Below are 12,899 nucleotides of genomic sequence, written 5' to 3'. Positions count from 1 at the left end.
CAGTAAGTGACCCCCGCTAATTCTGCAGCCGCACCCCTCGGGCGGCCAGCTCCCGGGCCCTAGTTCCGGCGGCTCGCTTCGCCCCCTCCCTCCTCCGTCTGGGTTTCACGGGGGCGGCCCTCCCTCCCCGGCTTCTACGAGATGGGCCGCGAGGACCCACCAATCGCGAGCTCCGGGAGGACCCACCAATCGCCAGCTCCGCGAGGACCCACCAATCGCGAGCTCCGCGAGGACCCACCAATCGCGAGCTCCGCGAGGACCCACCAATCGCGAGCTCCGCGAGGACCCACCAATCGCGAGCTCCGGGAGGCGGGCTCAGAGCGCCGCCGGTTTGAGGAAGACGAGCCAATTTCAAGTTGACCGCGCCGTGCGCTCGGCGTGCGGGAGGGGCGGCAGGCGAGGTCCGACCCGGGGATTGGCCGCTTGGGTCCCACGCTCCCAGAACTGGTTCCCCGGGCCGGCGGGGACCGACGCCGCTTCCGGCAGCCTGTTGGGTCGCCCTCTGGCCCCTTGGCTCCTGTCGTGGGCGCCGGTGGCTGTGTCGGTCGTAGGGCAGAGAACCGTAAGTTGTACCTCCTTCACGGGGAGGTGGCTGAGGCCAGAGTGGAAAGGCTCATCCTTGTCTCTCTTTGCTACGGCCTCAGCCTCCGTGAACCTCCTGATATTCTCCCCTAAGAGCCTGACTTTTTTTTTTTTTTTTTAAATCCATCGAGACGTAGCTATCAGCTCCTACCTGTGGCTTTCCTGGACCGCTTTTCTTGCAGAACTCATTTGTCCCAGTCGATGGTAGTATAATAGAGGCGTAAAGCATGCCTCTATTAGGGTGCACTCTCCTATAGTGTTGCTGTTTTAAGTCATTGGATTTGATTTCAGTTGTTAATGGATCTTTATTTTATTTATTTATATGCGGCGCTGAGAATTGAACCTGTTGCCGCACACATGCTAGGCAAGCACTCTACTTCTGCCATCCCTGCCCCTCTGATCGTGTTTCTGTTCCTCTTAGATCATAAGGTTTTGTAGGGCAGGTTCTAGTACTTAATACATAGTGCCCAGTGAGCGTTAATTGAATGGAATTGATTTCTGGAAACTAGCACTCTCCGGGAGGCAGAATTTAAATTCCTTATATAATTAGGGAACAATAAGAGACACTACGGTACATAATTACGGGCTTTTAAATTAGTGGTTCATAGTATTAGCGTTTCATAATTGCTTTCAGAATCCAGAGAAGAAAGAAGGCAAGTACTTGAGGGGAGTCTTTATGCAACACAAGGGCTCAAATTTGGAGAGACTATAGAAATCATGTATTCATTCTACAGATATTTATTGAGCGGCTACTATATGCCAGAAAAATGTTAGACAATGAGAATCATAGTGAATTATTTACTCTAGTTATGCATCGTTCTTTTGATAAACCCTTTTTAATAAATTGTTATTCAGCTTCTATGTAAACATCTTTGGGGGGAGGACAGGATTAAAGGCAGGTCCTCCTGAATGCTAAGCATGCACTCTGCCACCAAGCTACACACCCAGACCCCCGCTTTTTAAAAATATTTTTTCAAGTTGTTGATGGACATTTAGTTATTTATTTATATGCGGTTCTGAGAATTGAATCCAGTACCTCACACATGCTAGGCGAGGGCTATACCACTGAGTGGTCTGCCACGGTGCTGGCTCCCCGGTGTTTTTAATGTTTTATATAGAGACCAGGGTCTTGCTGAGTTACTTTAGGACCTTGCTAAATTGCTGAGGCTGACTTTGAACTCACCCCAGCCCCAGACCCTCTCTTTAATAAAAGAATTCCCTATTTTTCTTTGCAGGTCATTCCATTTTTTTATTGTATTTTTTAGTTGTAGTTAGACACAATACCTTTTTTTTTTTTTAAGAGAGAGTGAGAGAGGGTGGGGAGAGAGAGAGAATTTTTAATATTTATTTTTTAGTTTTCGGCAGACACAACATCTTTGTTAGTATGTGGTGCTGAGGATCCAACCCCAGCCGCATGCATGCCAGGCAAGTGCCCTACCGCTTGAGCCACATCCCCAGCCCCGACACAATACCTTTATTTATTTATTTTTATGTGATGCTGAAGATAGAACCCAGGGCCTCACACATGCTAGGCAAGTGCTGTGCGGCTGAGCCACAACCCAAGCCCTAGTCATCCCATTTTTGATATTTGTTCTTCAGTCAATATCCAACAAATATTCTAAATAATATGTAGCTCAGGAGACCTATCCTAGTTGTAGCACTCTTTTTTTTTAGGAGAGAGAGAGAATTTTTTAATATTTATTTTTTAGTTCTCGGCAGACACAACATCTTTGTTGGTATGTGGTGCTGAGAATCGAACCCGGGCCGTACACATGCCAGGCAAGCACTACCGCTTGAGCCACATCCCAGCCCCTAGCTGTAGCACTCTTAAAAGAAAATCATTCCTTTTATTTACTGATTATAGAAGTTATATTTGTTTATTTCAGAAAATTTGGAAACATAAAGATATAAAGAAAAATGCCCATTATTTCATGGCCCTAATATTAAATGATAAATATTATTAATATTTTGATATGTACTATTTCCATTTCTTTCTCTGTGTGTATATACATATGCAAAATTGTGTGTGTATACATACATATGTATCTTATACATAAATAGGACCATACAATAAGTAGAACTTTATATTGTTTCCCCCCACTCTGTATCGTGAACATTTTTTTGCTTTTATTTACTTTTATTTTTTAAAATATTGTTTAGTTGTTAATGGATGTTTATTTTTTTTATTTATGTGGTGCTGAGGATCAAACCCACTGCCTCACACATGCTGGGCAAGCGCTCTACCACTGAGCCACAACCCCAGCCCCCTGCTTTTAAATATTATTTCAAGTTGTGATTTTTATGGCTACATAATAGTCTAAAATGCTATTTGAGTTTTTTAATTGTTCATTTATTACTGCACCATTGAGGTTATTTCAAAAATTTTGTTATCATAAGTAGCTCTTTGATGAACATATTTGTATATCTGTTTTTTTTTTTTTTTTTTTAAAACCAGAGATTTTACTCAGTGGTGCTTAACCAGTAAGCCACATCCCCAGTCCTTTTTTTTTTTTTTGGTACAGGGATTGAACCAGGGGCTCTCGACCACTGAGCCCTGTTTTGTAGTTATTTAGAGACAGGGTCTCACTGAGTTGCTTAGTCTGGCTTTGAACTCGTGATTTTCCTGTCTCAGCCTCCAAGCCACTGGGATTATAGGTGTGTGCCATGGTGCTGGCTTCCCAGTCCTTTTTAATGTTTTATATAGAGATGGGGTCTTACTGAGTTACTTTAGGACCTTGGTAAATTGCTGAGGCTGGCTTTGAACTCACAATCCTGCCTCAGCCTCCTGAGCCGCTGGGATTATAGGCATGCACCACCATACCCGGCTAACTGATGATTTCTTTAGGATAGTTTTTAAAAGTAGGATTATGTATTAAGAATATAAATGTTTAAAAGGCTATTAATTGAAGTGATCCAATTGCTCCCTTGAAAGATTGTTTATAGTCTTTCCAATGAGGTATGAAAGTGTCCTTTAAAAAAAAAAAAACTTATAACAGGCTAAGTATCACTTACATCTTTGTTACCTTTGTCAATTTGATAGGTGCAGAAAGTCTTTGTTGACTTTTTTTTTTTTTTTGTCAATTGCCTGTTCATCTTCTTTGCCCATTTTTTTTCCCCCTGTTGGGATGATTTTTTTTCATTAGGTTTCCCAAGAAATATAATAACAGTGTTAACTTTTTTTTTTTTTTAAAGAGAGAGTGAGGGGGGGTGGACAGAGAGAGAGAATTTTAACATTTATTTTTTCTTAGTTCTCGGCGGACACAACATCTTTGTTGGTATGTGGTGCTGAGGATCGAACCCGGGCTGCACGCATGTTAGGCGAGCACGCTACCGCTTGAGCCATATCCCCAGCCCCAGTGTTAACTTTTTACCTTATTTATGACAAATATATCAACTGCAAATATTAGAGTGCCTAGGGGCTCAGTCCCTGGATCAATTCCTTTAGGGATCTCACAGTTTAATGGGTTGAAATATCATTTATAGGTTAGGAATGGTGGTCCATGCCTATAATCCCAGCTATTTGGGAGTCTGAGGCAGGAGCATCATAACTCTGAGGACAGCCTTAACAACTTAATGAGACCCTGTTTCAAAATAAAAATGGCTGGGGAAGTAGCTCAGTAGTAGTGCTACTGGATTCAATTCTCGGTACCACAACAAACAAACCAGAAATAATCATATATAGGCTTATGACTCCAGCAAAATAAACTCCACATAAACCTTGTGGGAGCAGCAGTTTTGTTTTTTGTTTTTGGTCCTTTTTGCTCACTTTTATATCACTACCACTTAGAACAATATCTGGTACATAATAGGCATTCAATAAATATTTATTGAATGAAATAAGGTTATAGTATTTATTAGCCCCATTTTATAGATGAGGAAACAGGTTTGGAGATAATAAATAAATTGCTAACATTTATACCTAGGAAATGACAAAACTGGGATTCAAATCCATGTTCTTACTACAGTTACTGCCTTCGTCATCTCTGATGTATATGTTGATGTTTTTCTGTGTGTGTTGTTGCAACTTTCTTTTTAGTAACTTCTACCACAATATACAGTTGTGCGTTACTGGGAATGAAATGAGAAGAGCATGTATGAGATGTTATCATTTGGGGGAAGGCTGAGTACAAGGTAAGCACTGGAGAAGGTCCATGTTAAAGGGGAGCGGATTGGAACCAGATTATGGGAGACCTTAAATATCCTCAAGAATTTAGGCTCTATCCCCGTATTAAGTAAGTAGAGACTCATTATAGATTCCTGAGCTGAACGGGGAGATGAATGGTTTATAGTTTCCAACTACCAGTTTATAGCCTAGAATAAATAAATTTTGTCTTCTCTCTGAGCCTTTCCTCCCAGCGTCCTTGGAGGTCACTCATTTAAATGGAAATGGAGTCACGTTTGTCTAACTTCCAAGCTCATGGCCTTGTCTTGACTCCTCACTGCTTTGCAATCTGTGCAATTCCCACCTCCTCCACTAGAACTGTCTGTCAAGCAGAAGGGTCCCTAAACCAGTGCTTTTTCCCCTGAAAGGGACTGTAGATATGATGAGAAATTCTTATTCTCTCTCTAGTCTCCATGACACCCTCCCTCCCCTAGTATGTTCTTTTTGAATAGATATAATTTTTTCCTCATATTTTTATGTAATTTTTTCCTCACTATTTATGTATAAGATACATATGTATGTATATACACACAGAAAGAAACTGAAATAGTACATATCAAAATATTAATAATACTTATCACTTAATATTAGGGCCATGAAATAATGGGCATTTTTCTTTATATCTTTATGTTTCCAAATTTTCTGAAATAAATGCATTTTACCTCTATAATCAGTAAATAAAATGGATGATTTTGGGGCTGGGTTTGTGGCTCAGTGGTAGAGTGCTTGCCTAGCATGCCTAAAGGTTCATTCCCAGTAACCACATAAAAATAAACAAATATTATAAAGGTATTGTGTCCATCTACAACTACACAAATATTTTTTTTAAAAGGGATGATTTTCTCTTAAGAGTGCTACAATATAATTTTTCCCTTACATTAGGCTTAAAACTTTCTGGATTACCCAGACACATTTTCCCATCTTTTCCTTCCAGCTACAGATTATTAATCTTACCAACTAGTTGGTAAGTATGTTTAAATTTATCATTACAAAAGCAGTATTTATTCAGTATAGGGAAAACATTTAAATCCATATAACTAAAACAAAAATCCCCATTACCTCAAATAAATCAATGTTAATTTTTAGTGTATATCTTTCAAGAACAACTTTTTAAAAAATATGTATTTTTTTTAGTTGTAGATGGACACAATATCTTTATTTAATTTTTATGTGGTGCTGAGGATCAAACCCAGTGCCTCATGCATGCCAGGTGAGCCCCAGCCCCAAGAACAATTTTTTAATTTATTTGTCTGTATGTATTTTTGACAAAACAGATTATTTTCTACATATTGTCTTTTTTTTTCATCAACTAATCTTTTGGTGAATTTCAAGTTGCTACTCACTTTAATGAAATAGATTTTACTTTAAGAACAGTTTTAGATTTACAGAAAAACTAAGCATATAGTATCTAGAGTTCCCCATATGTTCCTGGCACATACTTTCCTTATTACCAGCATTGTACATTAGTATAGTGCATTTGTTACAATTAATGAAACAATATTGATATGTTATTATTATGCAGGTCAGTGTGTGTGTACACACATACACACACACACACACACTCTTTTCATGTATCAGGATGTTAGTTGAAATGTCTCCTTAGGCTTCTCTGGGCTGTGACAGTTTCTCAGACTTTCCTGTTTTTGATGACCTTGACAGTTTTAAGAAGTAATAGTCTGGTGTATTATAAGATGACTCTCTGTTGGAAGTTGGTGTTTTTCTCATATTAGACTGAAGTCATGAGTTGTTCTGTTGTCGTTATTATTTTCTTCCAGTACTGGGGATTAAACTCAGAGGTGCTTTACCACTGAGCTACATCCCCAACCTTTTTAAATTTTCTACTTTGAGGCAGGGTCTCACTAAGTTGCTGAGGCTGGCTTCAAACTTGCAATCCTCCTGCCTTAGCCTCCTGAGTCATTGGGATTACAGGTGTGCATCACTGCACCTAGGGAGGTGATGGGGTTTTGAGGGGATAATCACAGAGATAAGAGTACCATTTTATCATATTAGGGACACATCTGTCGACATGATTACAGTTGATGATGTTGACTTTGGTCACCTGGCTGAAGTAATACTTGTTCATCTCTCTATTATAAAGTCATTCCCTACCCTCTAGCTTTCCAGATGGTTTTGAACAAAAATTTCTATATATAGTCCACAATTAAGGAAAGAGGAGTTATGTTCCTCTCCCTTTTAGAGTGGAGTATCTACATAATTTATTTTTGGAATTTTGCATGAAAGATTTGTCTTTTCTCCCCCATGTATTAATATATTCAGTCATTTATGCTCTTATAGATTCATGGATAATTATTTTATACTTTGAGGTTATAATCCAATATGAATTTATCATTTCTCAAATTATTCCAGTTTTGGCCATTAGGAGCTCCTTTAGTTGGATATCATGCCCCTTTGATAGCCCCATCAATGTGTGTGTGTGATTGTAGAGCACTTCTTATTTTCTGTCTCCTTGAGATATTCCTGGTTCATTTTATTTCTTTCCTGCCCTGTCCTAAATTCAGCCATTTCTCCTAGGAGCCCTGTTTTTTTTTTTTTTTTTTTTTTTTTTAATGGGAAAATGGTATTAGAAACCAAGATCGGAGTGTTGAGTGTGCTTATTGGTGCGAGATATGGTTCCCCAGCCTAGCTACCTATGACTGGCTCCTCAGGATTGATAGCAAGAGGCAGAGTCCAGTTCAGTACAAAGAGAAACTTTCTATTCATTAGAGTTGATTCACACTGGAAGGAGCTACCTGGGGGAAGAATGCATATCTTCTCTTTAGGAAAATACTACCAGAAACTGAATAGTAATTTACAGAGTGGAGTTGTACATTGGGAGGGGTTTGGATTAGATGACCTCTAAGGGTCTTTCCAGTTGCAAGTTTCTGTGTGCTTACAAGTGCTATTCAAAAGATCAGTTTGAGCTGGGTGCAGTGGCACACTTCTGCAATCCCAGTTACTCGGGATGCTGAGGCAGAAGGATAGCAAGCAAGGCCATCCTGGGCAACTTCCCAAAACTGTCTCAAAAAGTACTGCGGGTGTAGCTCAGTGGTAGAGTGCGTCTAGGTTCAATTCAGTGCTACAATAAATAAATAAATATATGAATAAATAAGATCACTTTGATTATGTCTTTCTTCCTGTGGTTGACAACGAGATTCCTCTGGTGATTCAATTCATTCTTTTGTCCCCACAGTGCTTGGCACACTACCTTTTACATGTTAAATACTTAATGAATGTTTTGCTGAAATGCATTCCAGTGGATTAAATTCAGACTTGGTTAGGTTTGAAGATCAGGGAGAGAAAGAATTCAAAAATTATATGTAGAAATATAGGTAATGATATACCCCAAATTGTCTTAGGGATTTATGGAAGTTTCATCCAAAGATCTAGTCACTTTCTCCTTTGTGCAGCAGTTAGACTAACTAAAGTTATCTGTCCTGTTAAGACTATTCTCATCCATGTTTATATTTCCAGAAATACCCTGCCTGACACTGTGTCTTCATGGTCAAAACTTGTTGAGTGACACTGACTTCTCAGGTGTCAGGGAGAGAAGATTGCCTTGCCCAATCCTTTGCTTCCTGACTCTTCTGTTGTGCTTCTTTTTCTCTTTGTTTTTGTTTTTATCAGGTTTTTCTCACTGGATCTCTGACAATCCAGGCCCCCTCCACCATGGCCAGCCGGGGTGGGGGCCGGGGTCGTGGCCGGGGCCAGTTGACCTTCAACATGGAGGCCGTGGGCATTGGGAAGGGGGATGCTTTGCCCCCACCCACCCTACAGCCTTCTCCACTCTTCCCTGTGAGTGTTCCCCTCCGTTCCCATGACTCCCATGTGCCCCTGGCTGACTCTACCTGACCCTAGATTCCTCCCGGGCCACCATAAAACTGTCCTCCTCCCTGCCCTCCCCACCCTCCGCCCTGTCTCTATACTTTGAACTCACAGGGATGTTTTTTAGGCCAAAAAAGTGTTTCTCCTTACTTCCCATACTCACAGCTTCCCAGCTTTCAAAATGCTGGGGTGTTCCCCCCCCTTTTTTTTTTTTTGGCCTCTACTTATTCAGTGGGAGCATTGGATTATATTGAGGCAAGAAGCTCTCATAAGTATGTCCTCCAGAATTTTCTCTCTGAACTGACCATGGCTCCTGCCTCCTTAGCCCTTGGAGTTCCGCCCAGTACCTCTGCCTTCAGGAGAGGAAGGGGAATATGTCCTGGCACTGAAGCAGGAGCTACGAGGGGCCATGAGGCAGCTCCCCTACTTCATCCGGCCAGCTGTTCCCAAGAGAGGTCAGTTGACTTGCTAGCATCATGTTTGGATGCTTCCCATGGGCAGTGCCTGTGCTCAGCACCAGCACCGGGAGCTAGGGGAAGTACACTAACTAGGGAGATGATGGTAATCACTTCTGTGTCTAAAGTGCATCTCAGTGTGATTTGTTTTGAGTCTTACCATAGTCCTGGGACCGTGGGAGGTTGAGTATTAAGATCTCATTTCACACGTATAAATGAGGTGTGCATTAAATTTTAAGCAAAATTTAATAAGCCCCAAACAATCAGAAGGATGCAGGGTCTTTGAGCATCCTTCTAGGTAAAATAGTAACCCTCTGGCTCGCGGGTCACAGGAGGTAGGTATGGGGGAACTAAAAGAGGAAACTTGGAAGGCTTGGGGCAGTGACCACTTACCAACTGGTATGCAAGGACGGTGTTTCAGTGTATTGACAGCTGGTGCTTTTCTGCTGGAGTCCTGAAAACTGGGGCTCAGAGAGGTGAAAAACTTACTAAATTAACCCTGTTAGCAAGGAGAAAAAGACTGAAACACTGGTTTCTTGCTTGGTATACTTTCCAGTTCACTCCTTTATCTCATAATATGGTAATGCCTTTGAGCTAAGGGAAAAAGAAATATCGTCATGATTTCAGGTGGCAGAAGGGCAGGTTAGAAGGGTAATGAGGTCCTCACTGAAGCTGACTCCCTGGGCTGTGTGTTGGGATGAGAAGGTAGACCATTTCTTAATGTTGAAAGGGTGAACCCTCAGGAACAATCCTATTTAAGGCTCTTAAGGGATAAACCCTGATCCCTTATGTGGAAGCTAGAGAGAAAAAAGGAAAAGAAAGGTGGTGATAGGATCTCATAAAAATCAGAGGGAGAGGCTGGGACTGGGGCTGGGGCTCAGCGGTAGAGCACTTGCCTAGCATGTGAGGCCCTGGGTTCCATCCTCAGCACCACATACATACATACATACATAAAGGTATTGTGTTATCTATAACTAAAAAAATATTGAAAGAAAAGAAAATCAAAGGGAGATCAGTAGAATTGAGGAAAGAGGGTGGGGCAAGGAGAAATATTAGGGAGTGGTATCGGTTACATTACATTATTGTAGCATGTATACGTTCAAATATGTAATGATGAATCCCACCATTATGTACAATAATGCACCATTAAAAAATATGGAGGAGCCAGACATGGAGGCACATGCCTGTAATCTCAGTGACTTGGAGACTGAGGCAGGAGAATCTCAAGTTCAAGGCCAAACTCATCAACTTAGCAAGACCCTCACCAACTTAGTGAGACCCTGTTTCAGAATAAAAACTAAAAAGTGGTAAAGCACTCCTGGGTTCAATCTCCAGTACAGAAGTAAAAGAGAGGGGCTGGGGATGTGGCTCAAGCGGTATCGCGCTCGCCTGGCATACGCGGCCCAAGTTCGATCCTCAGCACCACATACAAAGATGTTGTATCCGCCAATAACTAAAAAATATATATTAAAAAAATTTCTCTCTAAAAAAAAAAAAAGAAGTAAAAGAAATAAAACTCTGACCCTTGACCTCTGACTCTTCAGATGTGGAACGTTATTCAGACAAATATCAGATGTCAGGACCAATTGACAGTGCCATTGATTGGAACCCTGGTAGGTGGTGAGCTCTTTCATTGACTGCCCTTCTTTTAAATGCTTGATATGCCTCAAACCACCACCCCACCCTCACCCAAACGTCCCTGTATTCCCTTCCCTATGTAAGTCTACTAACTAGAACTTTACATAGGTTTCAAAACACTCTAAGATTTTTGTCTCCCAAAAATCTCATAAATAACCCTCACTCCTCAGGAGGCATGTAACCTTCAATTTTGTCCTGAGAAACTTTAACCCAACCCCTTCCTTCCTTCCTGTCCTTTAAAACCCTCTTTTCTCCTTTAATAGCAGTCATTCGTTATTCATTGATGACTCCAGGCAGGGTCCTGTTGACACTCACATTTTCATCATTCCCAGATTGGCGGCGTCTACCCCGAGAGCTAAAGATTCGAGTGCGGAAACTACAGAAGGAGAGTAAGTGTATCTGTAAAAGGAGGGAGAAGTTTCTTCTGTCCACTAAAAGGTCTTTTCTCCCAATTCCTATCTGGTCCTAGAGTTTTTGTTAGGTGTCATGATGGCCACATGAGGGCAGCAGAGTGACATGTTCACTGCAGGAGAGTAGAGTGGACGGCAGCCACTATGTGCTTTCTGACCCTTCACCTCTTGATCCCCCCACCAGGGACCACCATTCTGCTCCCCAAGAGGCCCCCTAAGACCACAGACGATAAAGAAGAAACAATACAGAAATTAGAGGTGAGGAAAAATGTCAATAGAGAGCTCCTGGGCCCTAGATTTACTCTCTGTCTCTTGGCACATGTTTGCTGTGATTTTTCCCATCTATGAACTGAATCTGAGTCTCTTCATCTTCATATGAGACCTTGGAAAAAAAGGAGGAAGAAGTGACTTCAGAGGAAGATGAGGAGAAAGAAGAAGAAGAAGAAAAGGAAGAGGAAGAAGAAGAGGAGTACGATGAAGAAGAGCATGAAGAGGTGACAGGGACCTTCCACTTCAGTCCCCCTCCCTTCCTCTCTGGATCCTCAACTCTTCACACTGCAGATGTTCTTCTCAGAGGGTTACAGGGCCAAAGGAGAAAATGCCACTGAAGGACAGGGGTCCCCTTCACTTAGTGTATCCCCAGGCTGTACTCAAAAATGAACTGCGGGTTGGGTGCAGTGACACACGCCTGCGATCCCAGCAGCTCAGGAGGCTGAGGCAGGAGGATCACAAGTTCAAGGCCAGACTTAGCAACTTAGCAAGACCTGGTCTCAAAATGAAAATAAAAAGGCCTGGGAGGTAGCTCAATGGTAGAACACCCCTGGGTTCAGTCCCCAGTACGGCAAAACAACTACGGCTAGAAGGGATGCTCCAGACCTGGGTGGGGTGATTGGGAGTAAAGGGTCCTGGTACAGAGGGAGGAAGGAGAATGCTGAAGCATGTCTGACGTTTACTTTTTCCATTTCAGGAAACTGACTATATCATGTCATATTTTGACAATGGAGAGGACTTTGGGGGTGATAGTGATGACAATATGGATGAGGCTATATACTGAAGAAAAGCTTGAAACAACACCCTGGACCCTCATATTTTTCTTGATTTGGAATAATTGTCCCTATTATTTAGTTTTGTGGACAAAAGAAATCATTTGGTCAGAGTCCACATTACCTATTCAGTCCCTGGAGAAGGAATGATGACCCATAGCATTCTTTTTTACCCCTCTTCTGAAACTTTGTATCACTCTGATTCTTGGGGAAAGGGGCAAGTATCAATGAAGGGAAAGGAGAATGGAAAGAATAACCAGGTTAGAGCTGAGATAGCTGTATGCATACCACTACCTGATTTTTAGGTTTTGTTTTGTTTTGGGGTGTGTACATAATTGGGGGTGGGAACAGGAGGAATAAGACCAATTTTATATTTTTAAATAAAATGTTTTTTATCTGTCTCCAAAATGATGTCTGGTGAAAGGCTGAAGGGGATGCGGGGCTGAACCTGTCTCTACCTGACAAGAGTACAGTGGGTGTTGTAGCCTTCTTGACCCTTGTTTCTTCCCTCCCACCTGCAGGTGGGACACACATTCACTATCTAGCCCTGCCAGGGAATATTCAGAAACTCACCTGCAGGGGCTGGTGGTATAGGTGTGAGACCCTGGGTCAATCCCCAGCTCCACATAAAGATAAATAAACAAATAATAAAGATATGGTGTCCATCTACAACTAAAATAACTTGAAAGAAGCTCACGTGCAGGACTGGGGGCGAGTTGCGGAGACTAGCCCCGACTCTGAACAGACTGGCCACTTCCGAGTTCCTGTCTTTAGGCCAGAGCTGCGT

General features: G+C 41.9%; 1 protein-coding gene across 4 annotated transcripts; it reads left to right on the top strand.

The window, feature by feature from the left end:
• Positions 1 to 313: 313 nt before the first annotated feature.
• Polr3gl (RNA polymerase III subunit GL) lies at positions 314 to 12,520 on the top strand. 4 transcript variants are annotated; one of them, XM_013365698.4, is made up of 9 exons: positions 422 to 562; positions 4,619 to 4,713; positions 8,369 to 8,536; positions 8,892 to 9,021; positions 10,566 to 10,634; positions 10,923 to 11,048; positions 11,254 to 11,327; positions 11,450 to 11,563; positions 12,037 to 12,520. In XM_013365698.4, exons 3-9 carry the CDS (start codon positions 8,411 to 8,413, stop codon positions 12,121 to 12,123), a joined length of 726 nt encoding a protein of 241 aa, XP_013221152.1. In that variant the 5' UTR covers positions 422 to 562; positions 4,619 to 4,713; positions 8,369 to 8,410; the 3' UTR covers positions 12,124 to 12,520. The 4 variants fall into 4 exon arrangements, with proteins under 4 accessions (XP_077883802.1, XP_013221152.1, XP_013221151.1 ...); XM_013365697.4 differs by lacking the exon at positions 4,619 to 4,713 and having other exon boundaries at positions 432 to 562; XM_078027676.1 differs by lacking the exons at positions 4,619 to 4,713; positions 8,369 to 8,536 and having other exon boundaries at positions 314 to 562.
• Positions 12,521 to 12,899: the final 379 nt, after the last annotated feature.

This window comes from Ictidomys tridecemlineatus, chromosome 11 (assembly GCF_052094955.1).
Source record: "Ictidomys tridecemlineatus isolate mIctTri1 chromosome 11, mIctTri1.hap1, whole genome shotgun sequence".
NCBI lineage: Eukaryota > Metazoa > Chordata > Mammalia > Rodentia > Sciuridae > Ictidomys > Ictidomys tridecemlineatus.
Note: the sequence above shows the minus strand (reverse complement) of the source record. Positions and strands in the feature narration are given on the sequence as shown.